Here is a 26931-nt window from a genome sequence, read left to right on the forward strand (position 1 = left end):
AAAACTATAACTTAATATTAGCCCAGATACTTCAGTGTCTGAGATATAGAATGTTTGTCTTTAGTTGTTAGCCATGATAAACATACACTGTATTCTTCAATACCACATTATCCACCAGCGGTTTCATATATTATTTGAGATTATCGAAGCATTGCCACATCGAGTGAAACACCGTGTTGGAAGCAAAAACATACCAAAGAGTACAACATGCAGGGCTTTGTTTAAAACAGTTGTCTGTTGAAAATTATAGTTAAGCATAGCCATTCAGGACATGAAACATCATTACTAGTTGCTTCCAGTGACAATCCTGTGGATAAGAAGTAAAGCAGAGAAAGCGTATTTTTGGAAGAGATTTTGTGATGTGTTATCTCCAGCAGGCTGTGGAGCTTGGTCTGAGGAGTGTTTAGTGAAGTGTAACACTTGTAATTGCCATCCTTCAGTGTCAGTTGGGGAACAGTATCTCCCGTAACCTCCGATAGCAACACCCCGTCTGAAGGAAAAAGTGCAAATCATCCTGCCTTTTCCTTAATGCTGTCTCCTGGCCTCTCATTGCAAGACAAGAAAATAATCCTTGGGAAATTTTGGGGGGCATAAATGAAAACTGTTCCCACACTTAAGATCGCCCATGTCATCTGCCTGTTTATGAACAGTTAAGGCAGAGTAACCAGTGTGTGTGAGACAACAAGGTGTAGAACTGGATGAACACAGCAAGCCAAGCAGCATCAGTGGAGCAGGAAAGCTGATATTTCGGGTCTAGACCCTTCTTCAGAAACCAGTGTGTGTGTTTATTTGTACTGGGAAGGTAGAAGTATCAAAGCCTCATGCATACTTTGTGACTCTTCCATTCTTTGTGAAGGCATGTCAGAGGCTTATGGGATTATTTGCTTTGCTGTGGTCGCACCCAGGGGCAGTGTGTTCTGCCACTGGGTGGAGAGAACTTATAATACCTGTCGATTCCAGTGCATACATTTGATAGAACTGTTTATAAAATAAACCTATATTTAAGGAAAAACCTGACCTGGCAAATATGAAGTTAGCTGTGAATTGAAGTCTGTAAGTTTTTGGTTATAACCAAAGGGGAATATCTTTTGTTTGAATTCATTCCCTAGTCATGGGCGTGGCTGGCTGAGCCAGCATTTATTGCCCATCCTTAAATGCCCTGAAGAAGGTGGTGCCTAACTACCCTCTTGAACTGCTGCAGTTCATTTGCTGTCGACTCATGTATGTGTTTCATGTATGTTTATGGCCATTTATTAGAATTTTTTGTAGGAAATCTGTATATTTCACCCACAATGAGCAAATTAATGTATTCACCTGATAGGTTTGTTAGATTTGAGTTGCGAATGTGGGAATCTTCTTTTGTGCCAAGTGTCAATGAAGGGTGTAGTTTGGTTAGTTTATTTCCCAAAGGCACAGTCCCATTGTTTTGGAAAAAAGAGGTTTGAAGAGTCAGGAATTTTGCATTTTTTATAGTTATCCTCAATATAATTTCCTGGAATTTGAAAACAGCCTTCCCTGGGATTGTGCAAACTGTTCTCCGTGACAGATGGTAGTGCACATTTGCCTTCTGAGTCAGGCCCTTGGTTGTACAAGCATCTTGCATGCTCCTTGTGCAGCGTGAGCTGAGCAATCTCTCAAACAGCCGTCGTCTTTCAGGAAAGCAGTGTGTTCATGGAATGTTGCTAAAAGAATGGTTTGTTTTTTTCTGGTAAAGAGGTAGGACCACTTTCCCGATGTAGTTACCATTCCCATGGGCTGTCTTGGGAGATTTATGAAATGGCAACGTATTCTATGTTGTGTCCTCTCGTCTTGTCTTAAGAGGTAATATGTGGCTTGAGTGAGCTTTCCTTTCCTCTGGACAGGAGTCATCCTGAGAAACATGAATCTCCAGTAGAAGGAGCAGAATGGGTCGGTGGTGGGAAGATATTAGTTTAATAGGTCATTCTTCTGAAGACTGATGCCAAATAACTGCTTTAGTTTTGGAAGTGTGAGGACCGTCGAGTATCTGGGACCTTGGTAAATGACAGGACCTCCCTCCTTAACCAGTGACATGTATGGCTTGAGACAGAAATAAAAGGAAAGTGGAGAAAGGGGATGAATTGATGATACATGTGACAGACGGATATAAACAATCCGACAACTGAAGGATCATATCTAAGCTGTGTCTTCCTGCCATATCCAGTCATGCATCATAGTGGACAATTAGGCAACCTATCGGAGCAGCAAGAGGCTGTACAAAAGTTCCCACCCTCTATGATAAGGATAAAGGATCCGTGCAGAAGAAAAGAGCAAAGTGATTACTGACATCTCGAGCCAGAAGCACTGAGTCCATGATCCATCTCTGCCTTCTCCTGAGTTCCTCACCATTATAAAAACCAGTCTTCAGATTCATTCCCTGTGATATCAAGAAACAACTGAACACATTCATACTGCAAAGGCTACAGGACCTGACAACATTCTGGTAATAGTACTGAAGACTTGTACTTCAGAACTAGCTGTCCATACCAATCTGTTTCTGTACAGCTATAACACTGGCATCTACCTGACAATGTAGAAAATTACCCAGGCAAGCCCCGTATACAATATGCAGGTCAAATGCAACTAAGCCAATTATCGCACCATCGGTCTGCTCTTGATCAAGCAACACTTGCTTTGCACTAACCTACACAGTGCTGCACAGTTTGTGCTCTTGCAGAACCACTCAGCTCCTGACCTCATACAGCCTTGGTGCAAACATGGGCCGAAGAGTGAAGTGAATTCCAGAGGTGAAATGAGAATCACTGGCTTTGACGTCAGAGTTACTTTTGACCAAGTCTGGCATCAAGGAGCCCTAAAGTCAATGAGAAATGGCAGGAAAACTTCCTGCAGATTAAAGTCATGCTAGCACAATGAAAGATGGTAATGCTTGTGGGTTTCAAGTCATTTCACTTCAAGGACATATCTGCAGGAGTTTCTCAAGGTAGCATCCTAGGCTCCAGCATCTTCAGCTGCTTCATCAATAACCTTCCCTCCATCATAACAGAAGTGAGCTTTTCGCTGATAATCCCTTCACATTATTGACATCTCCTGTTCTATCTCTGATTGCGAATGCTGAATTTCAGCTGAATAGCAACTGGCAACAATCGTACTGAAATATAGCTATTTGTGGAAAATTATTTCAAGAGCCTCATGATTTTATGTTCAGTCATCAAGACTCATTAAAGATTCTTGTGCCATAGTACGGGTATCCAATTCCTTAGAACAGATTAATGGCCACAATGAGCTGTGTCAGGCAGATACAAAAAATGATTGTGAACTGTGGCACAAGTTGTCATTTGCCAGAAGTAAATCATGGTCTGAAAATACTTTTCAGTTGTCTGGCATGACAGTTGTGTCTCTTTAACATTTGTAAAACGTAGTTTTGTATGAAATATGAGACAGATGCTCTTTGCTGTTGAAACACGGTGTTAGAACATAGAACATTACAGCACAGTACAAGCCCTTCGGCCCTCGATGTTGTGCCAACCCGTCATACCGATCTCAAGCCCATCTAACCTACACTATTCCATGTAGTTTAAATTTCCAAGCAGTTTAAATTATGAAACCATTGTTACAAATTTGCAGAAATGTATGTCACTATTTTTATTCATGCACAAGTGGCATATGTCAGTGGATTAGAATTTATGCAGATTTTTCAATAATAGATGTTGCATTTTTGCTTTACTATATTGCCAGGTCACAATTTACTTTGTGTTGCTGTTCTGTCTGGCTGCTGGCATTGTGGAAATTTGCTCTTACAGCATGGCTGTCAGCTAGATCCTGCTTGTCAACATGTGGATAAATTTAAATGTCACCATAGATTACATATCCATTACAATGGAAAGGACACAAATCCAACATCAACACGAAATCCAGACAAGAAATGACTCACCCGCCTTCTGTGTGCTGCAGCCATATATTCTAATAAATTCTTGTGTAAATAAATAATTGTTTTGATCATAGACATCTCCCAGTTACATTTGTCAAATACACATCTTCTACATGGTATATTTGGAATTTTATGTAATTTTGAGAGTTATGTAAAGCTAAACTAGTATCTATTAGATTTTAAATTTATATAAATTCACATCGAGAAATTCTTTAAGCTTGATAAAATTCCTCTTAGCTAATATAGTTGCAGTATGGTAGCACAGAGTTTTGGAACAGCAATTTCCTGTTCTGGAATGTCCTGTTTTGTTTGTGCCACTGAAATGATGGAGCAAAGAATGACTACAGTAATTCCTCATTTAACTTTATAGTTGCATGCCTGAAAGATGCAACTTTAAGTGAACAAGGTTGCATCATTACAGCCTCTGTTTCTATTGGACTGATCAGAAAGAAAACATTAACGCAGCATACCCTGCAAGGTGAAATACTATAAAATCCTAAATTCCATTATTCATAAATGAAATCACTTCTGAATATGCTTTTTTTTTTACTTATTTCCCGCTCTGTGACTGTCTCCCTCTATCTCTTTCCCCTCATTCTTGTTCCATGACTATCTGCTGCTCCCTGATAATTACACTCTTCTTCTCCAGTTCCTGACGCACGCTGTCTACCACTCCTGACGCACACTCCCATTCCTTGGCTCTTTCTTACCAGCTCTGACAAATCCCCAGCTTGCTTTTTTTTTTGTCTCTCCGTCCCTTCTGTCTAGGAGAGGGGGCCAAGGAGAGAAAGAGTGAACCAGGGAGGGTCGGGAAGGGAGGCAGCAAGTGTTGGGGAGGGAATGGCAAGTGGAGGGGATATGATGAGCAGGGAGGGTCTGTGAGGGAGCCAGAGTGTCAGCAAGGGAGGCAATGAGCAGGAGAGGTCGTTGCAAGCTAGTGCATTCAGGTCATACTTAACAGTGTCGATTGGAAGTCCTGACAGTTAGTCTGCATACCAGACCATTATATCATCAGCAGAAAACTCATTGATGTTGATTGAGGCCACTTAAGACAGGAGTCAGCATGTAGATAAGATAGGGTAGGTCATGGAATTGAAGAATATTGCCAGGGGACTAAACTCCTGCCTTATTAGCTGTTAGACAGAACATTTCCACTTTCTACATCCTCAGCACATCTTAAAGTGCACACAGCCAATTAATTATTTAACAAAGGGCAGTTATTATGTAGGCAAGTTAGACAGTCAATTAGCACGCCAGGTTTCAAAAACAGCAAATGAAGGGAAGAAAATTAGAGTCCTTTGGAACTGTGTGGCCCATAGTTTGAAGCTGACATCATGCTGGTAACAGCTATGAATTTATTTAAGCAGAACTGTGGCTTGATACATGACAGCAACGTTTTAGATGATGCAAATAACAAATGAAATACCTGTTGTTGCCCTTTGGTGGGAGGTGTAGCTCATTCTTTCTGTTCATAGTTTGCAGCTGTCTTCAAGGATGCCTTTGCTGCTCTGACTACATTGAGAATGACCGACATTCAAGAAGATATACTCCTAAAACAAACCATAAAAAAAACCAAAGATAGGCATCCAATCATGTATTTTCCATGCCCTTTATTTTACCCAAATAGCTACCTGCATGATGTACAGTAGGTGCAGTCCTTAGGACCTCCCTTATCCACTGTTTAGCCTTAGCAATAAGTTTGTTTTCTATTTCCTTGCTGTTGATATAACCTGAAACCTTTTGTGATGGTTGGTTCTAATTAAAATCTGGTTTGAAATAGGCTTTAAACTAACAGGAATAAGACCACCTTTGTAAAACTGTTTTAGAATAGGTGTGGGGGAGGAGTACAAGAGCTGAAGGGAAGACTTAAGTGCACAGCCACTGTTGCTGGGAAACTGTTGTAATCACCTTCTAAGAATGATGACCTTTGGGTACAAGATATTCAGTATTTACTACTACAGAGCAGTTAATTAGACTTTTGTTCTCTTGCTCCCTTTTGAAGATGTGTTATGCTGTTTTGCTATGCCTTGATCGTTGGTGCTTTTCTTGTGCATGGCATTTTTTTGGGCATAATTGGTTTTGGTTTAAAATGTATTTATTCTACAGCACAGTCTTCCCTTTCTTCATGCATGAATAAAATTATGATATAATTCAGGAGCAGATCTCTTGTCCAACCTTGTCATGTTACTAACTGAAAATTGTATTTCCTGCTACTGCAGCCACCCCCATCTCCTCTTTAATTTCTCTCCTTCCTCAACTTTATCTCTCTCAAGATTCTTTATTGAAGAAAAGAGATCCTCTTTAAAAATTGCATAAGGATTGTGACATTGTGCAAGAACATATTTTATCTCCCCATGGATAAAAAAAGTTGAGGGAAGTCATTATTCACGCATTTTTCATTGCCTCCACAATTCCTGTAAATGGTTGAAAAACATATTGGACCCCTGCCAGATATCACAGATGACTTCCTCTCACTAGTGGAGTGGTGTTGATTTGACTGACCTCCCTTGTGCTGTAATTTATATGATTTATGAAACCTGCGGTTTCTGAAAATGAATGTGATAAAAATTCTGTATTCTTCATGATTTTCATCTTTTCTTTTTAAACTGTCATGATGTTCACTGTTGTTGTGAAATTTAAAAAGAAAAGTGCTGGTTTAACTTTGAATTTTAAAATGGCCCATTTATGTGTTTTAATACTTCAGCCAATGATCTGAGACAGTGGTAGCAATTAGTTAATATAATAGCTATCACACAGTTTAAATGTTAATTAAGGTGTTATGTATTAGTTCTGCTTTTAGTTGTTGTATTATGGCATTCACATGATAATTTAATTGGTGTATTATATACCACACCCCACACTATTCTTATTAGTTCGTGTATTGCTTGCTAGGTCATAAATCTGATTACTTTAATTGGTGGAGATATAGATGGATGTTTGTTTCAGACCAAAGACTAGCCTTGGACTCATTGACAGGATGTCTTAATTTATACAAATTGATGCATAGTACTTTCTACACTGCCATGCATTAACTTATTAAGTGGGCAAAGTGAGAAAGTATCATTGAGCATTGGAGCTCAGAACGAGTTGTGGTTTCGTATTGACAAGTTCCAAAGATATTAAAGGCTACATTCTCGGACTTAAATTATTTGATCGTACATAAAATGTTGAACAATCATAATTAAAGCTGCGAAGGGTGGTCGACACTTATTCTTCGTTCATTAAAATGAATGGCTATATGCGACATTTGTACATGCTTCTCTCCTTTACTGGTATGATTCAGTTACATTCATACCCCATCCATTGCTGCTTCTCTTGACTTTGACATGTTTTATTTCCCTGTTGCATGCTCCAGCTATTTTGGTATACTGTACTGACCTACATATGTCAATTTGAGTAGTTTTCTTAAAAATAAAATTCTCCAGATTTATGAATGATTCTTGACAAAAAAAATTTGCGCATTTGGTTCCAGGGATTGTGTTCACAGGCATTCACGAGTTCCAGGTCTGACAACACCTCCGTTTGAAAAGTTGCATCCCTGTCTTCAGATCCATTGATGGCCACTTCCCTCTGTATCTCTGTAGTTTACCCACAATTTTCCTATGTATCTGCATTCCTCCCATTCTGGCCTGTTGAACATCCTGGAATTCCATAGCTATGCCAGCTAGCTGGGTCCTAAGCTCTGGAACTCTGCCTTTAAAACTTTATCCCTCTCTGTCCTTAGTTAAGCCTCTCCATCAACCCTTCGTGTTTAACCAAACTTTTGATCACCTGTCCGAATATTTCTGTTCATAGCTTGGTGCGAATTCCTTGGTACGGCTTCTTTTAGTTAACTGTCAGGATAGTGTATGGGTAAAGTTCACTTTTTGTGGAATCGTATGATGGTATAGTAGAGGAAGGAGCCATTTTGTCCTGTGCTGCCTAGTAAATGGACTTGCTGTCAGTTCAGTAATTTAGTATATAACTTAACTCTAATTCATCCTTTTTTCTTCTCTGCTCTTCCTCTGTTTCTTTCTAAGCTCTCAAATCTCATTGGTCAAAGTCAGTGGAAGTCACTTAATGCTGTTATGTGCCAAGCCATAATCAGTGCCATGTTTCCCCTGAAAGGAATGTACAAAACTTTCTGGTAATTCCCAACAGTCTAAGCATTGTCATCCCCCTGACTGTGTGCTTGTGAAACTGAAGGAAAAGGCTGACATTAGAGTAAGTCATGTTGTGTGAAGAGGTGACCCCTGGACCACGCTGAGTCTGAAGGTCCAGCTATGAATCAGCTTTCCAGGCATGGACAGAGCTAACTGTCAAACTCCTCAGAAGCCCTCACTATTCCTACACAAATTGATACCACTCTATAGTTTGACATTCCTCCCCGAGTGACATAGGAAATTAATGGAAGCAGCTCCAAGATCAGGTCTTCAAGACTTCACTTAAAGAAGTCAACATCTAGTTTCGTTGTTCACCACAGTGTCAAATGCTTCCTATTCTTCTATCAGCTCACACTTCCAGCAAATTATTGTGTCAAATACTTTGATCTGAATGGTGCAGGAAATGCCTGACAACTCCTATGCAGTGAGAGAATTTACAGCAGCAAGTTTTGATTCTAAATACAACGGGATGATTTAAAGCAATAAGCATTCATTATCTTTCCTGTTCTTCATCGAGTAATTGAGTGGACTTTTAATGTAGCCTCTGTTGGCATTTGGAACAGATCACTTTGGGAATCTCTGCTGTCTCTATGCTTGAGTAGAGAAACTGCACATAGAAGACTGAAGATCAGGAGACCATCCCTCTATATAAGCATACTTCCTAATTAATGCGGGAGCAGACTATAGGAATTGCTTCTGAACAGGTTGATCTGAACTGATAACAAAAGTTAATACACAGGGATGGACTTGTCAAAGTTTAGTAGTCCTAATGACTTGGAAGATTTAACATCTGAAGTTCCCAATCTCTGTAGCCAAGGCATATTCACAAAAGATAATACCGTGGAAGGTACTGTGTGAGATTATTTTTTGAGGTAAGAAGACCACATGATATTCAAGATATGGTCTTACTAGTGTACAGTTGCTGTTGTTTTAAAAAAAACCTTTCTTAAATCCACTTGCATCGAATGCAAAGGTACCGTTTGCCTTCCTAGCAATTTGCTTGGTTTCCATGAGCAATATGCATGGACATTCTACATTGTACATCAACTTGTCCCAACCTATCACCATTTAAATAACACTGCCATTCTGCCTTACTTACTGAAGGAGAAACTTCATAGTTAATTACATTATGTTATGCCTGTCATGTATTTACTTTCTCACCCAACTTGTCTAAATTGCTCTGAAGCATCTTTGCACACACACCCCCCCCCCCCCCCCCCCCACCCCCACCAGTTAGAACATAGAACATAGAACAGTACAGCACAGAACAGGCCCTTCAGCCCACGATGTTGTGCCAACCATTGATCCTCATGTATGCACCCTCAAATTTCTGTGACCATATGCATGTCCAGCAGTCTCTTAAATGTCCCCAATGACCTTGCTTCCACAACTGCTGCTGGCAACGCATTCCATGCTCTCACAACTCTCTGTGTAAAGAACCCGCCTCTGACATCCCCTCTATACTTTCCTCCAGTCAGCTTAAAACTATGACCCCTCGTTTTAGCCATTTCTGCCCTGGGAAATAGTCTCTGGCTATCAACTCTATCTATGCCTCTCATTATCTTGTATACCTCAATTAGGTCCCCTCTCCTCCTCCTTTTCTCCAATGAAAAAAAGTCCGAGCCCAGTCAACATCTCTTTATAAGATAAGCCCTCCAGTCCAGGCAGCATCCTGGTAAACCTCCTCTGAACCCTCTCCAAAGCATCCACATCTTTCCTATAATAGGGTGACCAGAACTGGACGCAGTATTCCAAGTGCGGTCTAACCAAAGTTTTATGGAGCTGCAACAAGGTCTCACGACTCTTAAACTCAATCCCCCTGCTAATGAAAGTCAAAACAATATATGCTTTCTTAACAGCCCTGTCCACTTGGGTGGCCATTTTAAGGGATCTGTGTATCTGCACACCAAGATCCCTCTGTTCCTCCACACTGCCAAGAATCCTATCCTTAATCCTGTACTCAGCTTTCAAATTCGACCTTCCAAAATGCATCACCTCGCATTTATCCAGGTTGAACTCCATCTGCCACCTCTCAGTCCATCTCTGCATCCTGTCAATGTCCCTCTGCAGCCTCCAACAGCCCTCTATACTGTCAACAACACCTCCAACCTTCGTGTCATCTGCAAACTTGCTGACCTATCCTTCCATCCCCTCATCCAAGTCATTAATAAAAATTACAAACAGTAGAGGCCCAAGGACAGAGCCCTGTGGAACACCACTCACCACTGACTTCCAGGCAGAATATTTTCCTTCTACTACCACTCGCTGTCTTCTGTTCACCAGCCAATTCTGTATCCCGACAGCTAAGTTCCCCTGTATCCCATTCTTCCTGACGTTCTGAATGAGCCTACCATGGGGAACCTTATTAAATGCCTTGCTGAAGTCCATATACACCACATCCACAGCTCGACCCTCATCAACTTTTCTAGTCACATCCTCAAAGAACTCGATAAGGTTTGTGAGGCATGACCTGCCCCTCTCAAAGCCGTGTTGACTGCATTTAATCAAGCCATGCTCTTCCAGATGGTCATAAATCCTATCCCTCAGAATCCCTTCTAACACCTTGCAGACGACAGACGTGAGACTTACTGGTCTGTAATTGCCAGGGATTTCCCTATTTCCTTTCTTGAAGAGAGGAATTACATTTGCCTCTCTCCACTCCTCAGATACGACTCCAGTGGAGAGCCAGGATGCAAAGATCTTCGCAAGTGGCGAAGCAATTGCGTTTCTCGTTTCCCAAAGCAGCCGAGGACAAATCTGGTCCAGGCCTGGCGACTTGTCAATCTTAATGTTTGACAAAATTTTCAGCACATCAGCTTCCTCTATCTCTATCCATTCCAGCATGCACACCTGCTCTTCAAAGGTTTCATTCACTACAAAGTTCGTTTCTTTCGTAAAGACAGAAGCAAAAAACTCATTTAGGGCTTCCCCTACCTCCTCAGACTCCACACACAAGTTCCCTATGCTATCCCTGATCGGCCCTACTCTTTCTTTGACTATTCTCTTATTCCTCACCTAAGTGTAAAATGCCTTTGTGTTCTCCCTAATCCGTTCTGCCAAGCCTTTCTCGTGCCCCCTCCTGGCTCTCCTCAGACCATTTTTGAGCTCCTTCCTCGCCTGCCTGTAATCCTCTAGAGCTGAGCTTGACCCTAGCTTCCTCCACCTTACGTAAGCTACCTTCTTCCTTTTGACGAAAAGCTCCACCGCTCTCGTCATCCAAGGTTCCTTTATCTTACCCCTTCTTGCCTGTCTCAGAGGGACATATTTATTCATCACTCGCAACAACTGTTCCTTAAACAGTCTCCACATGTCTATAGTGCCTTCGCCATGGAACAATTGCTCCCAGTCCATGCTTCCTAACTCATGTCTAATCGCATCATAGTTTCCTCTTCCCTAATTAAATACCCTTCCATTTTGCCTAATCCTCTCCTTTTCCATAGCTATGTAGAATGTGAGGCAGTTATGGTCACTATCACCAAAATGCTCTCCCACCACAAGATCTGATACCTGCCCCGGCTCGTTTCCGAGCACCAAGTCTAGAATGGCCTCTCCCCTCGTCGGCCTGTCAACGCATTGAGTTAGGAAACCCTCCTGAACACACCTTACAAAAACAGCTCAAAAACGTCTCACGTAATTTTATGTCATCAACAAACTTGGAAATATTCCTTCATCCGCATCATTGATAAATATCATGCATAACTCGGGCACATGCACTAGTCCCTGAAGACCCAACCTGTTGCCACTTCCACTCTTAAAATGACTTATTTATGCTGAATATCTTCTTTTTGTCTACTAACCAATTCTCTATTCCATGCATTTTGATTTTGCACAATAGCCTCTTAAATGAGACCTTATTAAAATCTTTCTGAAAATCTAAACACACCACATCTGCTGCTTCTTCCTTGTCAATTCTACCAGTTATGTCATCAAAAGACTCCAGTATTTGGTCAAATACAATTTCCGTTTCATAAATCCATGTTGACTTTGTGTAATACCATTGGTAATGTTGAAGTTTCCTGTTATCAGATCCTATATCATAGGCTCCAGCATTTTACCCACTACTGTTGTCAGAACTCCTGTTACTGGGTTGTAACTTTTCGTCCTTTTTTTTAAACAGTAGGGTTACATTTGTCATTCTCAATTCTGCTAGGACTGAATCCACAAAATTTTGGAAGCAGACGACCAATGCATCCTCCATTTCAAGGATCACCTTGTTTAGTACCACGGAATATAATTAGGCTCTGGGAATTTTTCAGCTTTAAGTCTCATTAAATTTTCAAGCATTTTTTAACGAAGAATCAATTCTAATTTCCTTCACCTCTCCCTTCCCAACAGACCCTTGCACACTTAGTAGTTCCAAGAATCTTCTTTTTTTCGTATTTTTCTATGCAGACAGAACAAAATTAGTTGTTTAATTCTTGTGCCGTTTCCATGTTCTCCATTACTAATTCTTCTGGTTCAGACTATAAAATGGCCTACATTTGTTTTCACTGTCTTTTTAGTTTTACATAATTATGGAAGCTCTTACAGTCTACTTTTATGTTCCCCTCAAGTTTACTTTTGTACCCAGTGTTTTCCTCTCTTAATCAACTTCTTAAACCTCCTTTGCTGATTTGTAAACATCCTCAGACTTGCTACTTTATTTTTTAGCAACTTTATGTGACTTGTCTTTAGATCCAGCATTATCCTTAATTCTTCCTGTTAAGTTTGATTGAGCGCTTTTCCTGTTACGTTCTTTTGCCTGAAAAGTAAATGCATGCGTTCATAGTGGACAATTAATTTGATTTTGGCCAGTTCAGTGTGGATTGTAAAAATAGCAATGCATTTAAGGACATTTGCATTGAATAATTACAGCCCAACTAGCAAATGTTCTAGCTGAAATCTAAACAAATCTGTTGTAGACCTGTTAACTCATCATTTATCCTACCTGAACAAAATTGTTCAGTACAGATGAAGTCCTATATTGCCACTCTAATTTTTTTTTTCCCTAATGCAGAGTGCTTTTAAAAAAAAATTACGGAATATGGGTTTTGCTGCCAGGCCCATGATTTGATGCCAGTCCCGAATTTCCTACGAACAGAGTGTTTTGCTTGGCAGCTTCAGAGGGTAGATAGTAGCCAACCACATTGCTGTAGATCTGAAGTCACATGAAGGGTGGCAGATTTCTTCCCCCAAAGGTTATTAATGAACTAGATGGATTTTTACGGTAATTGACAGTAGTTTCATGGTCACCATTAGACATGAGATCCAAACCTCTTAATTAACTTTATTTAAATTCAGTTATTTAAATTGTATCAACTGCAAATGTGGAATCTGAACCCATGTCCCCAAACAATTAACATGAGCCTCTGGGTTTCTAGCCCTGTGACAATACCGCTACACCACAATCTTCCTTTGGGATACTTTGCATATGTTCAGCATCAAGGCAGTAATTATTCAAAACCAGCTGCGCCTAGCACTGTCATTTCTATGCCTGATGCAAGGCTCCTGAAGTGACTGCTGCTGGGAGTTTAGAAAGTGCCTTCCACCAGGGCAACTGAATTTTTTTTTCAGGTTTTAATTACCACTCACGGATGTTTCCTGGCTTGTGACTGACCGAAGTAGAGGATCTTCATTAAGGAAGGTACATTGAAAGAGTTTGACTGGGTCACATGGGGTGGGGGTGGTGGGGTGCTAACGTTGAAGTGTTCCAGAGAGTGTGCAAACCAATCAACCCATCTCCTCAACCCTTCAGGCTACACCTGCCCTGTGTGTGGCAGAGGTCTGCAGATTGTGCATTGGACTTATCTGCCATCTCAGATCCTATCAAACAAGATTTGAAGCATGACACTTGACATAGGAAGACTCTGTGGCTTTTTAATCTTGCTATTGACAGGTCTGTTATTGGTCCTGGGAGCAATTTCAGGTGATAAAGATGCCATGCATTAGAATTTAGTGAATTTGGCTAGATGCTACTGATATAAAAGTGCTAAATAAGCTGAATGATAATGCTTGGTTTTTTTTCAACAAGACAAATACTGTCACGCAATGTCAATTTTGTAGTTTTTTTAAAATGACACTTCCGATGGCGATGGTTAATGGTCCAAGCAATGTAATGCTTTTATGCTCGGCATGCATACGGAGCTACTTTACATACTTGTACACCTTACGATCATACTCAGGCATACGCTGAGTTGTGCAACCAAAAGCAGCTTGAGAGAATTATAGTATTGATGTCTTTTTAGAATGCAAGATGATTCCTGGTCTGGGTTAAAGCTTTCTGTTATAAGGCTAATCAGTCTCCTGCTGCGACATGACTGGTGACCATGTTTCTTAAAAATGCAAACAGACTCCCATATTGCAGCAATTATCTCTCTGCAACGTTAAACTAGTTTCAGTATTATACACATTATTATGGTTGGATCTCTTTTTGTCTCACTAAGTGGTTCATGTCTCCTATAGGTCTGAGTAGTTCTGAATTAAGCCGACATTCAATATGTTTTGTTTTAAAATGCCTCAGCCATGTGCCAGTCTTACACCGAGCCTGGTGTACACCCGTACATTCTTCAATACATCTGTCTAATTATCTAATTAATTTCTACAATTGTATGCATCCACAATTATCCCTTTTCTCCTTTAGAATCAGACGAAGAATACTGTGCAAGTTATTATCACAGTGCATAGTAGAAAGATAATCAGAAAGATGATGGTTTCTATTGATCATTTTAACTGACTATCAGTTAGATGTTATCACAGCATAATTTTTTAAAACAGTTCAGCTTATCTACGACTACAGAGTTTCGCAACAAAATAACATTATGGACACTGATGGTATTTATTTTGTTGTCAGTGAAATTGTATTGTGTTCCACAGTTTGGCACCAGACTGATTGCCGTGAAATGTCCTGAGCTGTAATCCAACTCATTTAAATCGGGTAATAAAACTTGAAAAATAAAAATGGCAAGGGTCTTCTGCACCTTTATAAAATGTTAATGTATAGGGGGAAGAATGCCAGTTCGCACACTTACTGAAAATGTCATTCCATTCAAGAGGTGTTGTGAACTCTTCCTGTCAAGGTGAATTCATGCATAACCACGAAACATTCACAGTCAACTTGGCTTGATCTCTGTAGGTTGCTGTTGAACGGCTCATGTTAACAGGGTTTAGAAACAGCTGTTGTCTAATATTCAATGGAATCAAAAATATTAATATAATATAAATTGTCAATTGCTTGGCACGTTTAAGCAATGAAAGGTTTTTAGAGCCTTCAATAGGAGATTAATTGTTCCGAACAATATTGAAAAGGAACCACTCAGATGAGGCTAGGTTCCTTAAACATCCTGATTTTAAGAGCTCCAACATACTCCAAAAAAACCCATCACCACCTGGAATTAATTCCAGTACTTTTCCATCACGTTATGTAGGGCTAACCAGCTTATAGCTACCTGCTTTTTGCCTCCCTCACATTTTGAACAGGGGCATCACATTAGGAATTTTACAATCCTCTGGTACTTCTCCAGAGTCCAATAATTTTTGGAAATGTAGGATTCTGGGAGTTCTTGACATGTCTTGTTAGGATATTTGTTTGAGCGTTAATGCAACTTAATGGACCGAATGGCTTCTGTCTACACTGTAGGAGTACTATGAGTCTATGATTTAATTCACTGAATAACTCAGTTTCCACACCACAGTGCCATCATTTATAGTGTTTACGGTCATTTGTCAGTTCAGTTCTGTACAGATTCCCTCTTCTCCCCTTTTTGTGTGCAGTCTGTTCTGCCAAAACACGATAATTGTTTTCCTGAACAACAGCATAACCCTCTATAATGTGATATAAAAAAAAGCAGACCCTGTAGGGAAAGTGGGGTTAGGGGCAGAGCACCAAAACATTTCACTCAAAATCGTTTAAAAATCACACAAAAGTCTAACACAGAGGATAGCACAGTTTGAATAAATGTTTAATTCACAGCTAATAATGAAATACAAGTAAATTTAACACCTGGAAAAATGTGAAGATGACTTGAGGGGGAAGGAGATTTTGAGGTTGCTTTGTTGTTGTTGCAGGGTCTGACGGTCATCGTCATCATCATCACTGTCATCACTTCAGGTGCAGTTGTCGTTGCAGAGTTAGGATGAAAAATAGTTAATCAAGAAGTAGACGGCTGTGGTCCATTGTCTCATGGCTGTTTTTTAGAGGTTGGCTTAAAAAAGATCCAGTCTTTGATGCTTTGCCCTTTTTCTTCTTTCATGAAGAAGCTGTTCGTAAGGTGCCAAATAAGATCTGGTACTCTGGTGTGTTCTGCATTGTCATCGTTGTCTTTCTAAGAGTTGCAACTGCAAAGACAAAACAGAAGTGGAAAGCTGTCATGGTGCTGCATTGTGGACTTGATCTTCGTTATCTCCACTTACCCCTCAGTGACAAATTGTTGTAGATCAGCTGGAGAAAGGTCTTCATGGTGAGACTCAAGCAGCTCTTCAACATCCTCACTCCCCGATTCTTTAAATCCAACTTGCTTTGCGAGATCATCACAATGTTCTTTGATTCTAGGGAGCTCCGTTGACTGATCAAAGCCTTTAAAATCTTGAAAAAAATAATCTGAGAGAAGCTTCCACCAAACTACATGCAAGCAGTCCTTACCACTACCACCTCAGGCCTGCATGATAATGTTAATAGCATTCTTGATGTTAAAGTTCTTCCAAGATTGAAGAACACTGTCCTTATTCCCCTCAGTGGCTGCAATCAGTCTCTTAAATGTGTGCCTTAAATAATAATTTTTAAAAGCTGCTATTGCACCCTGGTCTATGGGTTGATGGCAAGAGGTTGTGACTGGGGCTAGAAATAGCACTTTGTTTTTAGAAAGCTCACCAGTCGTGGGAGGATGGCTTGGCACATTATCCAGGATGAGGAGAATCTTGAAATTCAGGTCTTTTTCCTGCATTATTTTCTAAAAACATCTTTCAAAACATCAGCAATAAGGTCAGAAAAAATTTACCCCATTATCCAACCTGCCTCACTTGACCTAAAGTACTCGCCTAGAGTAGACCTCAAAGCTCGCAAGTTGTCAGTGTGGTACGTTACCATAGGCTTAAGCTTTAAGTCTCCACTGGCAGAGGCCCCAGCAGCACAGTCATACGTGCCTTTGCCACCTTAAAGCCTGGAGCATGTGCTTCGTTCGTCGAAATGTAGGCTCTTGACGGCATTTGCTTCCAGTATAAACCTGTCTCATCCAAATTGAAAACTTGATCTAAGTTGTAGCCGCCTTTGCCAATTTTTTTTACAAAGGGAGGAAATCCCATCGTATGCTCCTCGTCTGCACTGGCAGTTTTGCCACGTAACTTTATGTTCTTGCGGTTCTTAAAACCAGCCACTGAAGCACTAAAGGCAGGCACATCTGCAGGATTTTCAGCTTTTTTTTTGTTAGATCTTCATTAATTGATAAGGCTTTCTCTGTTATGGTGAGAAGGGCGATCCCAGATCGCTTTCTTGTTTGATCTTCAATCCACACACTTAGAAGCCGCTCCATCTTAAGTTCCTTTGTCCGTGACCCCTTCAATTTGCATTCAGGCTTGTTCCGGCAGTACAGCATGCTTTAATCTTTTCTGCATTGTCTGTAATGGTGTGTAAGATAGATTCCTTTATTCCTGTTATGCAAACTATATCACATGTTCTCTCATTACACTCAAAATCTTTATAACATCTGGCTTCTCTTCCAGTGTTTTGGCCTATCTTTTACGTTCACCATCTTTTATTTTATCACCACTATGCTTCTTGCTAACGTTCTTGTCACTTTGTCCTCATGTTTTTGTGGGTAACATGGCAGAATTTGCAAAAAAAAAGCGAAACTCATGGAGTACTATACCTCTCACAGAAAGTGCTTCACGACAAAGGCATGTGAAATGATCACATGATGCTAACTGGGAGACTCTCTCGGCGCTAACACTGCACGTGCTCAGGCCAAAGCCCATAAAACAATCATGTGATGTTGCATACTCCTCCATGCACCTATGGAATCATGTTATAGTCAACACCAGTTTGTGTTTTAGAAATAACGTTCCCCTATTTGTCAGTCGCGTTGTAGCCAATTCATATTGCTGGAACACATGATATAGCAGAACCAACTGTAATTGATTCTAAAATGGATTTTAACAAAAGTAAAAGAGCCCTTTTGACTTAATAATTTAGATCTTTAACTTGCCATGTGCAACTTTTATGATAATGCATTTTGAATCTCAACATAACTGGGGCAGATAGACATTTTCTATCAAATAACCAAACTCCCCAAACTTGTTTCAGGCTGGTGCTCCTCATGTCTCCCTCTCATTTTTATTTGTGTTTCCCAGTCCTTTGGGGCTAGGATGCTTGAAAGAATTGTATTGGATTCCTTTAACTATTTCAGGTGTGTGCATGTAGATTCGTGTTGTTGATAATGCAGGTAACAAATAAGATTGGAAAAATTGCCAGGAAAAGAAAAATCAACCCTGCATTTGGTTCCCCTGTCACGCTATCCGTACAATAGACCAGAATGTTATAAAGTAGTCACTTTGCCTCACACAAGGTTATACTTTTCATTGCAGAGTTGTGCAGCCTCACCAGCATCAGGTGTTAGACGAAGATGAACTGCCTAACTCCAGTCAGAGTGAAGAGAAGCCTGGCCCATCACGAGCTGGGGCCAGGAAACGTCAGCCGAGCATGTCTGAGACAATGCCCCTCTACACGCTCTGTAAGGAGGATTTGGAGAGCATGGACAAAGAGGTGAGCAAAAAAAAAGAAAATGAGAAAGGAAACTGATTCAGTCCAAGACAGCAAAGTGATCATTTGCAACATTTGTGAGCTGTGATGTGTTGATCAAGGCATAAAATCGAGTTCTTAAGTTTTGAGTTTGATTACTCCAGCTCTTCATTGATTTTTCTGTTTCTTTATACCATTCTGTTACAAATAACATGTTGAAGATCAGAGCTCACAATAATCGCACACATCATTGTAATGTGAGACAAAATTCCAAAGTAATTAATTGAGTCATCTTAGCTACATGATAAGATGGTTTATAAATATATTTGTTTAGTTTTGAGCGTGATTTGTGACTAACAATTTTACGTCCAAATGTTAATCTGAGGGATAAGATTTATCACCATCTGGAAGAGCATGGCTTGATCAAATACAGTCAACACGGCTTTGTGAGGGGTAGGTCATGCCTTACAAACCTTATCAAGTTTTTTGAGGATGTGACTAGAAAGGTTGATGAGGGTCGAGCTGTGGATGTGGTGTATATGGACTTCAGTAAGGCATTTGATAAGGTTCCCCATGGTAGGCTCATTCAGAAGGTCAGGAGGAATGGGATACAGGGGAACTTAGCTGCTTGGATACAGAATTGGCTGGCCAACAGAAGACAGCGAGTGGTAGTAGAAGGAAAATATTCTGCCTGGAAGTCAGTGGTGAGTGGAGTTCCACAGGGCTCTGTCCTTGGGCCTCTACTGTTTGTAATTTTTATTAATGACTTGGACGAGGGGATTGAAGGATGGGTCAGCAAGTTTGCAGACGACACAAAGGTCGGAGGTGTCGTTGACAGTGTAGAGGGCTGTTGTAGGCTGCAGCGGGACATTGACAGGATGCAGAGATGGGCTGAGAGGTGGCAGATGGAGTTCAACCTGGATAAATGCGAGGTGATGCATTTTGGAAGGTCGAATTTGAAAGCTGAGTACAGGATTAAGGATAGGATTCTTGGCAGCGTGGAGGAACAGAGGGATCTTGGTGTGCAGATACATAGATCCCTTAAAATGGCCACCCAAGTGGACAGGGTTGTTAAGAAAGCATATGGTGTTTTGGCTTTCATTAACAGGGGGATTGAGTTTAAGAGTCGTGAGATCTTGTTGCAGCTCTATAAAACTTTGGTTAGACCGCACTTGGAATACTGCGTCCAGTTCTGGGCGCCCTATTATAGGAAAGATGTGGATGCTTTGGAGAGGGTTCAGAGGAGGTTTACCAGGATGCTGCCTGGACTGGAGGGCTTATCTTATGAAGAGAGGTTGACTGAGCTCGGTCTCTTTTCATTGGAGAAAAGGAGGAGGAGAGGGGACCTAATTGAGGTATACAAGATAATGAGAGGCATAGATAGAGTTGATAGCCAGAGACTATTTCCCAGGGCAGAAATGGCTAGCACGAGGGGTCATAGTTTTAAGCTGGTTGGTGGAAAGTATAGAGAGGATGTCAGAGGCAGGTTCTTTACGCAGAGAGTTGTGAGAGCATGGAATGCGTTGCCAGCAGCAGTTGTGGAAGCAAGGTCATTGGGGTCATTTAAGAGACTGCTGGACATGTATATGGTCACAGAAATTTGAGGGTGCATACATGAGGATCAATGGTCGGCACAACATTGTGGGCTGAAGGGCCTGTTCTGTGCTGTACTGTTCTATGTTCTATGTTCTATGAAACTAAAGTGCGCAAATAAACTACTTCAGGAGAAGAAAATTTTTCTTTTCATTTCTTAATGACGCATTTTGCTGTTTACATTATTTTTTTTCCTGTTTTTCCACCTTAGAATGACACAAATATTTTGATGCAATTAGTGAATATGACAAGATGCTCGAATTAGCATATTGAAAATTAAAATTTCCTTGCTCCTGCTTTAGATTAGATTAGATTAGATTCCCTACAGTGTGGAAACAGGCCCTTCGGCCCTACAAGCCCACACTGCCCTTTGAAACATCCCATCCAGGCCCATCCCCCCCATAACCCGGAACACTACGGGCAATTTAGCATGCCCAATCCACCTAGCCTGCACATCTTTGGACTGTGGGAGGAAATCAGAGCACCCGGAGGAAACCCACGCAGACACAGGGAGAATGTGCAAACTCCACACAGACATTCGCCTGAGGCGGGAATCGAACCCGGTTCCTTGGCGCAGTGAGGCTGCAGTGCTAACCACTGCGCCACCGTGCCACCCCTAACTGTGCTGTCGTAACTTGTGATGCTCCCGGTTTGAATTTGTGTTTTGTCAACTTGTTTATGAAAACTTTGTCAAAATGCAGATTTTTTGTCAGGGCGAAGAGTGATAATTTACCAAAATATCAGCTAGTTTAGACATCATAGTCCTATTAGACTGAATCATAACCTTCAAAAGTGCTTATAACAAATTTTCAAATATGTCAAAATTTATTTTTACACAAGCATCAAAATGAGCTGCTGTTTGATGTGTAACATAGCAACCTAATTTTGCTTTCCTTTCGTACCTAGTCGATGCAAGTTGACTTAACTGTAGTTTAAAACTGAAAAGATGCTTCAATATTGGTTGAACACAATTTGGTTTGATTTAGCATCATAGATAAGCATGACAAGGCAGATGCTGTTGTTTTAAAGTAATTAATGCTCCTAAATAAAAGAATGTCTGAGTCTTTTTGTTGTGTAAAGAGAAGGATGCCAGTCAAGAGCCAAGAAATATTGAGGAGGTACTGAAAGACCAGTTTGTAAAAGTTTTCTTTGAATAAAGAAAATGTGGGGTATAAGCCAATTTATTTAAGGGCAGGGTTCTAAAGTACCGGAGTCTAATGATTGACCTTATTCATGGTCATTGCAGGAGTAATGGGTGTGTCATGCTGTCTAACTATTTAAATTCACTCAAGGAAGGTGCAGCAAGAGTGTGAGGAGATTTATTCATTGGGATGAGGATGTGTTGGGGCCCAAGAAACCAACAGAACATGCAAAGACACTGGGTACGCTGTATTGTGTGTGATGAGATGGGGGCTGCTGACCTCTTGAATGAAGGTATGGAAAGGAGGGCAGATGAGGAAAGGATTTCTAGAAGTGGCAAAAATTGACATGGTTAGCGAAGAAAGCTCAAAGCTGGGGCACATAGTTCGAGAGAAGGGAAAGTCCACTCTAAGTCGTCAACCGACTACAGAGCCATGAAGGATCAGCTCCAGGTCGAACAGAAGAATCAAGCAGTGGGCTACCTGGTTCAACCCATTTTATAGTTGCAGTTTGTGGGAATGGGAAAGGACATTCCTTGTTGCTCAAGGTGACATCCTGACAGAATGCTTACATGTCTTCTTGCAGTCATCGTTCTGACTTGAATAGTACGTTAGTGGAATTTTTTTGAATTGAGTTGAATTGAATTAGCTTTATTTGTCGCATGTACTCCAGTGAGAACTGTGAAAAGTTTGAGTTGCCCCTTAGAGCACCACCTCGGGTCAGAAGGTACCTAGGCATATCTCCTTCAGTTACAAAGTCTTAGAAAATAGTGAAATAAAAAGTCCAGCATTGCAGATATAAAACTCATGAGTTCAACATTCAAATGCTCTGGTACAATTGCGAAGATAATTTTGTCATCCATCCCTTATGACTTGGATGTCCATTTCAGAGAGCAGTTAAAAGCCAACTGTATTGCTGTAGGCCATACCAGGTAAGGATGTCAGATTTCCTTTCCTGAAGGACAGTAGTGAACCACGTGGGTTTTTGCAACAGTCTGTAATAATTGACATGTTCACCATTAGTGAACTGAACTTTATATTCTTGATTAATTAATTAGATTTAAGTTCCAACAGGTGGAAGCATTGTCTTGGGTCTATGGATTAGGAGACCAGTGACATCACCGATATGTCATTATACCCTAAATTTGTAAGGAAATTGTAAGTTGATGCTTAATGTACGTAACATAGAACCGATATAAAGTGTTGGAAGCTTTATCAGATGTGGCAGTTAAAACTGCATTCCCCATTTTGGCCAGAGCCTTCAATATAGATGACTATGTAAAGATACTTGACAGATCTCCAGGAGTGTTGTTGATGGATTGTCTGATGTTCAGACATTTAACTGCTGTATTGCAGCATCCCTCTGATTTAGCCTAACCTCTGAAAGACAGCGCTCAAATACTGTCACAAGTTGGAACACAAGTAGCAAAGCGTGTAGAAATTAATTATGACGGTAGGAGGACCTCTCATTGAGAACATGTGAAAACCACAGATCAAGGATGAGTCAAAAAATATGCCAATGAAACAAAGCAAAGAATGAATGAATCGAATTACTCTACAATGTATTTTCATTGTGTAAAGGTATGGAAACATTTACAAGATAATTGCATTTCTAAAATGACATTTTCTTTGTTTGTGGTGCTTAAACTGTATTTTGCCACTAATGTGAGAAGCCTGACTCTCTGTTTGTATAAGGTTCACATTAGATTTCACTTTCTGCTGAAGAAGCTCCATAGACCAGGCCAGCAAGTTGCACCCTGCCAGCTTGCATCAATACGTTAAAAGTCTTGAATCTTCTTTGTGGTCTAACCACAGAACTGATCATTCACAAAGGGTACGAAACATACTGTATATAAGCTCCATCTTCTTAAGTGGAACGTTTCTGAGGGGGAAAACTTTGATAGGAACTGTTGGTTGTATTTTATTTCGTTTTGAGTAGGCATGTAAAATCAAAACAAAGTCAACTTTGAACTATTGAACCATTTCTGAGATAACTTTGAAAGCAAAATTTGTGTCATACAATAATTCTGCAGCTACATTACCAAGCACAGTAGGGGAGCTGAAAACCAGTGCATTGGAAGAATACGCTGGTTAATGATCAATGACTTGAAAGTGGATCTTTATATTCACTTGTTCTCTAAATTTAGGAAAGCAGTTAGGTTAGTATAATATCAAGTTATTAGATTCACTAAATGGATGTTCAGATTTGGAGCGAAATTTGCAAAATAAGTCTTGAAATTTAAATAGTTTATCCTTGTTAACATCGAAGTGATGAACAAAGGCATTTGATAAAGAGAAAGTGTGACTGCTTCTTTCAGCAATTACCTGAATTCATAATACAGCAAAGACAGTCACTCATCCTAAGGGAACATCATTGATTTTTATTCATTAATTTAACTTCCTTTGCACTGTCAAGTAATGTAACTCTTCCCTGGCTGTTCGAAGGCTGTTGAACGTTATGAAGGAAGCACATTTCCCACCTATTTGTTGACCTGCAGTATGGAAAGAAAATTAATAATTGCTTTAAAGGAGCCAGAGTGGGATTAGATGCTGGGTTTTATGAGCGGTTTGGGGGGTGTGGGTGGTGCAGTGGCCATGGTGGGAATATTCCTCTCTTTGGAGACCATTCTTACCATGTTCTTTCCAAATCCTTTCAGTGGAAATGTACACTGTCCTGTTCATTTTCATATGTCAGCACACCATCTCATAGCAACTGAATTTATGACTCACTATGCATGAAAACCGTACTTATAGTATTTCTACATCTTTTGCAGCAACTAACCCACTCTCAAAATTCACTGTTGGTTTTCAGTGTTGATTTGTGGAAAGCCAGAGGTTGGCAATTACACAAAGCCCATTGTCAGGGGGGAAAACAAATATATCTTGTGTTGTGTTATAGACTTGGCAGGAATAAGCAATTTGGGCTGGTGAAATTGCATTGTTTGTGAGCGTAATTAAATTTTATCAAAGTGTTTTTTGTTTTTCGATGTATTTACAAAGTTGTCAGTAGTACTCCCATGGATGAAACTACTTCATGAGGAATTGGTAACCCGAATGCTCCTCGACTGAAAGCATCTAATTCTGCAGTCCTGTCACCTAGATTTGGAAGTTTTAAAATGATATAAGTTTCATCAAACTGAATTTTTTTAAGATTGTTCTAAAAAATTATTCTTCATATTTAAAAGATCAAAATACTACATTGCTGGGTTGTTCTGTTACCACTGCATCAAGACTGCTTACCTCAGTAACACCTTCCCATCTGACCTGTCTGCAGCTGACTGCCCGTGTCTCTGTCACGAGACTTGACTTGGCTTCTGGCCTCCAATATTTACAATCTAAAATGGCTACACCCCTACCAGTCCCTGTGACAGTCTCCAGCTCCCCTTACCTCTTCATTCACTGATCCTAATTCTGTATGTTTACCTCATCCCCTTCCTATGTCATTGATAGATCTGCCTGTAGCTGCCAGAGCCCTGTGCTCTCAAAATACTAGCCCAAAATGCTTCCTCTCCCGCCTCTGCCTTAAATTTCACCCTTTCCAAACAAAAATCAAACTTTCAGCTATTCCCTACTAATAGCTTCTCCTTTAGCTTTGTCAGTTTTGTTTGATTACGTTCATTAGATGTTTTTTTCTCCATTTTAAAAAAGTGTTCACGTTTTTGTGTCAATTTTGTGTACAGCCTGGTTTTTAGGGTACCACACATTTGTTACCGACGTGTCCAGTTTCTCACGTGTATTAGATGGAGATTATTTTATCAAGTTGTGTTTTTCCTCGGTTCAAGAAGCAAACTTCATTTGCAATAAAAGCCTTTGGGCATGAAATAACGTGCAAAGTTAATTTTAATTGCACAGGCCATGTTGCTTTTGTTGTATTTGTATCTTGGAGCTGTTTTGTAGTATAGTTTTGTATCTTTTATGACAGTTTTTATGTCTGTAATGACATTACTTATGTCTTTGGTATTTGGCTTCATGTTGAGACTAGTTTCAACTTGGGCAAGTAGGAGAAGGAATTAGCAATCCATCTTTCACGTCACTAAATTTATTAGTGACTGTAGACTAATCATCCCATTGAGTTTTGATGTGCTTTTCCTTCTTTCAGTTGTAACTGTTCCACTGAGCTGTGATCTATTACATCATCACCTCAGTGCCTTGTTAGGACGCACAATTAATCTTCACAGTGAGTCCTGTGGGAGAAATCTGATGGAAAAAAAATATTTTTTCCCCTAAGTCTTCCATCATTATGCTGTAAAAGTGCTTCATGTTAAAAAAAATGGATTTCCTGATTCTGTTGTTGTTCGTTGTCCCGTCTCCAGTTTGTTCTAACCATTAATTATGGTTTACGTTCCTATCTCCATTCATCTTAATAAGAAAGGAGCGTTGTGATGGACCTATTTGCTAGCTTTGAGATTTCTCTTGCGGTGACATTGCAGTGACATGTGTACCTCCTGAGGGTTGCTGTGTTAATAGAGGTGATGTCTTTTGAATGAAGTGCTAAACTACTGTTCTTGTCTGCTGACGCAGGTGGGCATCAAAAATCTGACAGCAGTGTTTCAAAGAAAAGCAGGGGAAGTTAACACCTGAAGAAGAAGTTGTGGGTGGCTCTGTGGGTAGCACTGTTGTCTCACAATGCCAAGGACCCGGGTTCCAGTTCAGTCTCGGGTGACTGTCTGTGTGGAGCTTGCACGTTCTCCCCTTGTCTGCATGGGTTTCTTCCAGGTGCTCCAGTTTCCTCGCATGGTCCAAAGATGTGCAGTTTAGGTGGATTGGCAATGCTAAATTACCCTTAGCGTGCAGGGATTTGCTGGCTAGGTGGATTATCTGTGGAATATACAGGGTTACAGAGATGGATTGGGGGGTGGATCTGGGTTCAGAGGGTGGGTGTGGATTCCATAAGCCAAATAGCCTGCTTCCTTATTGTAGGGATTCTATAATTCTACCAGACTCAAAACATGATCTCTGTTTCTCTCCACAGATGCTACCTGACCTGCTGAGTTTTTCCAGCATCCTCAGTGCTTGTTTGAGTCAACACCTGACCAGAATTTATCCCTCAATTCAGTACACCAAAACTGGAAGGTTAACACATAGCTGTTGGGTACTTGCCATGTAAATTAGCTGCCAGGTTTCCTACCCTATTCCCCTTCAAAAGTCCTTTTTTGTTTATGCAGTGCTTTGTGAAGTCCTAAGGACATGAAAGATGCTGTATAGATGCAACTCTTTTTTATTAAGAATAGGGTGAATAAACTTGCGTTAGGTAGCCTTTTTCACAACTTCACGATTTGACAGCAAATTAAATACTTTTGAGATGTAGTAATGTAGAAACTATTATAAAACTTGAGGGGTTATGCTGCAACTACAATAAAATCTTCGTTCATCAAAAGGAAATTAAGTTTTCTGTTAGACTTTGCAGAAGTTAACATCTGATATGACAAGATACCTTCAGCT

General features: G+C 40.4%; 1 protein-coding gene across 2 annotated transcripts in view; it reads left to right on the forward strand.

Annotated features, from left to right (window-relative positions):
- The window catches only part of ctdp1 (CTD (carboxy-terminal domain, RNA polymerase II, polypeptide A) phosphatase, subunit 1), a 270284-nt gene that overhangs the window by 124069 nt on the left and 119284 nt on the right, over positions 1 to 26931 (forward strand). For both annotated transcript variants that reach the window (XM_059645960.1, XM_048529206.2), the window contains one exon: positions 18604 to 18781. In XM_059645960.1, the coding sequence (XP_059501943.1) occupies positions 18604 to 18781 (178 nt within the window). The remainder of the gene's footprint in view (positions 1 to 18603; positions 18782 to 26931) is intronic.

The sequence above is a fragment of the Stegostoma tigrinum genome, chromosome 5, assembly GCF_030684315.1.
Source record: "Stegostoma tigrinum isolate sSteTig4 chromosome 5, sSteTig4.hap1, whole genome shotgun sequence".
Lineage (NCBI taxonomy): Eukaryota > Metazoa > Chordata > Chondrichthyes > Orectolobiformes > Stegostomatidae > Stegostoma > Stegostoma tigrinum.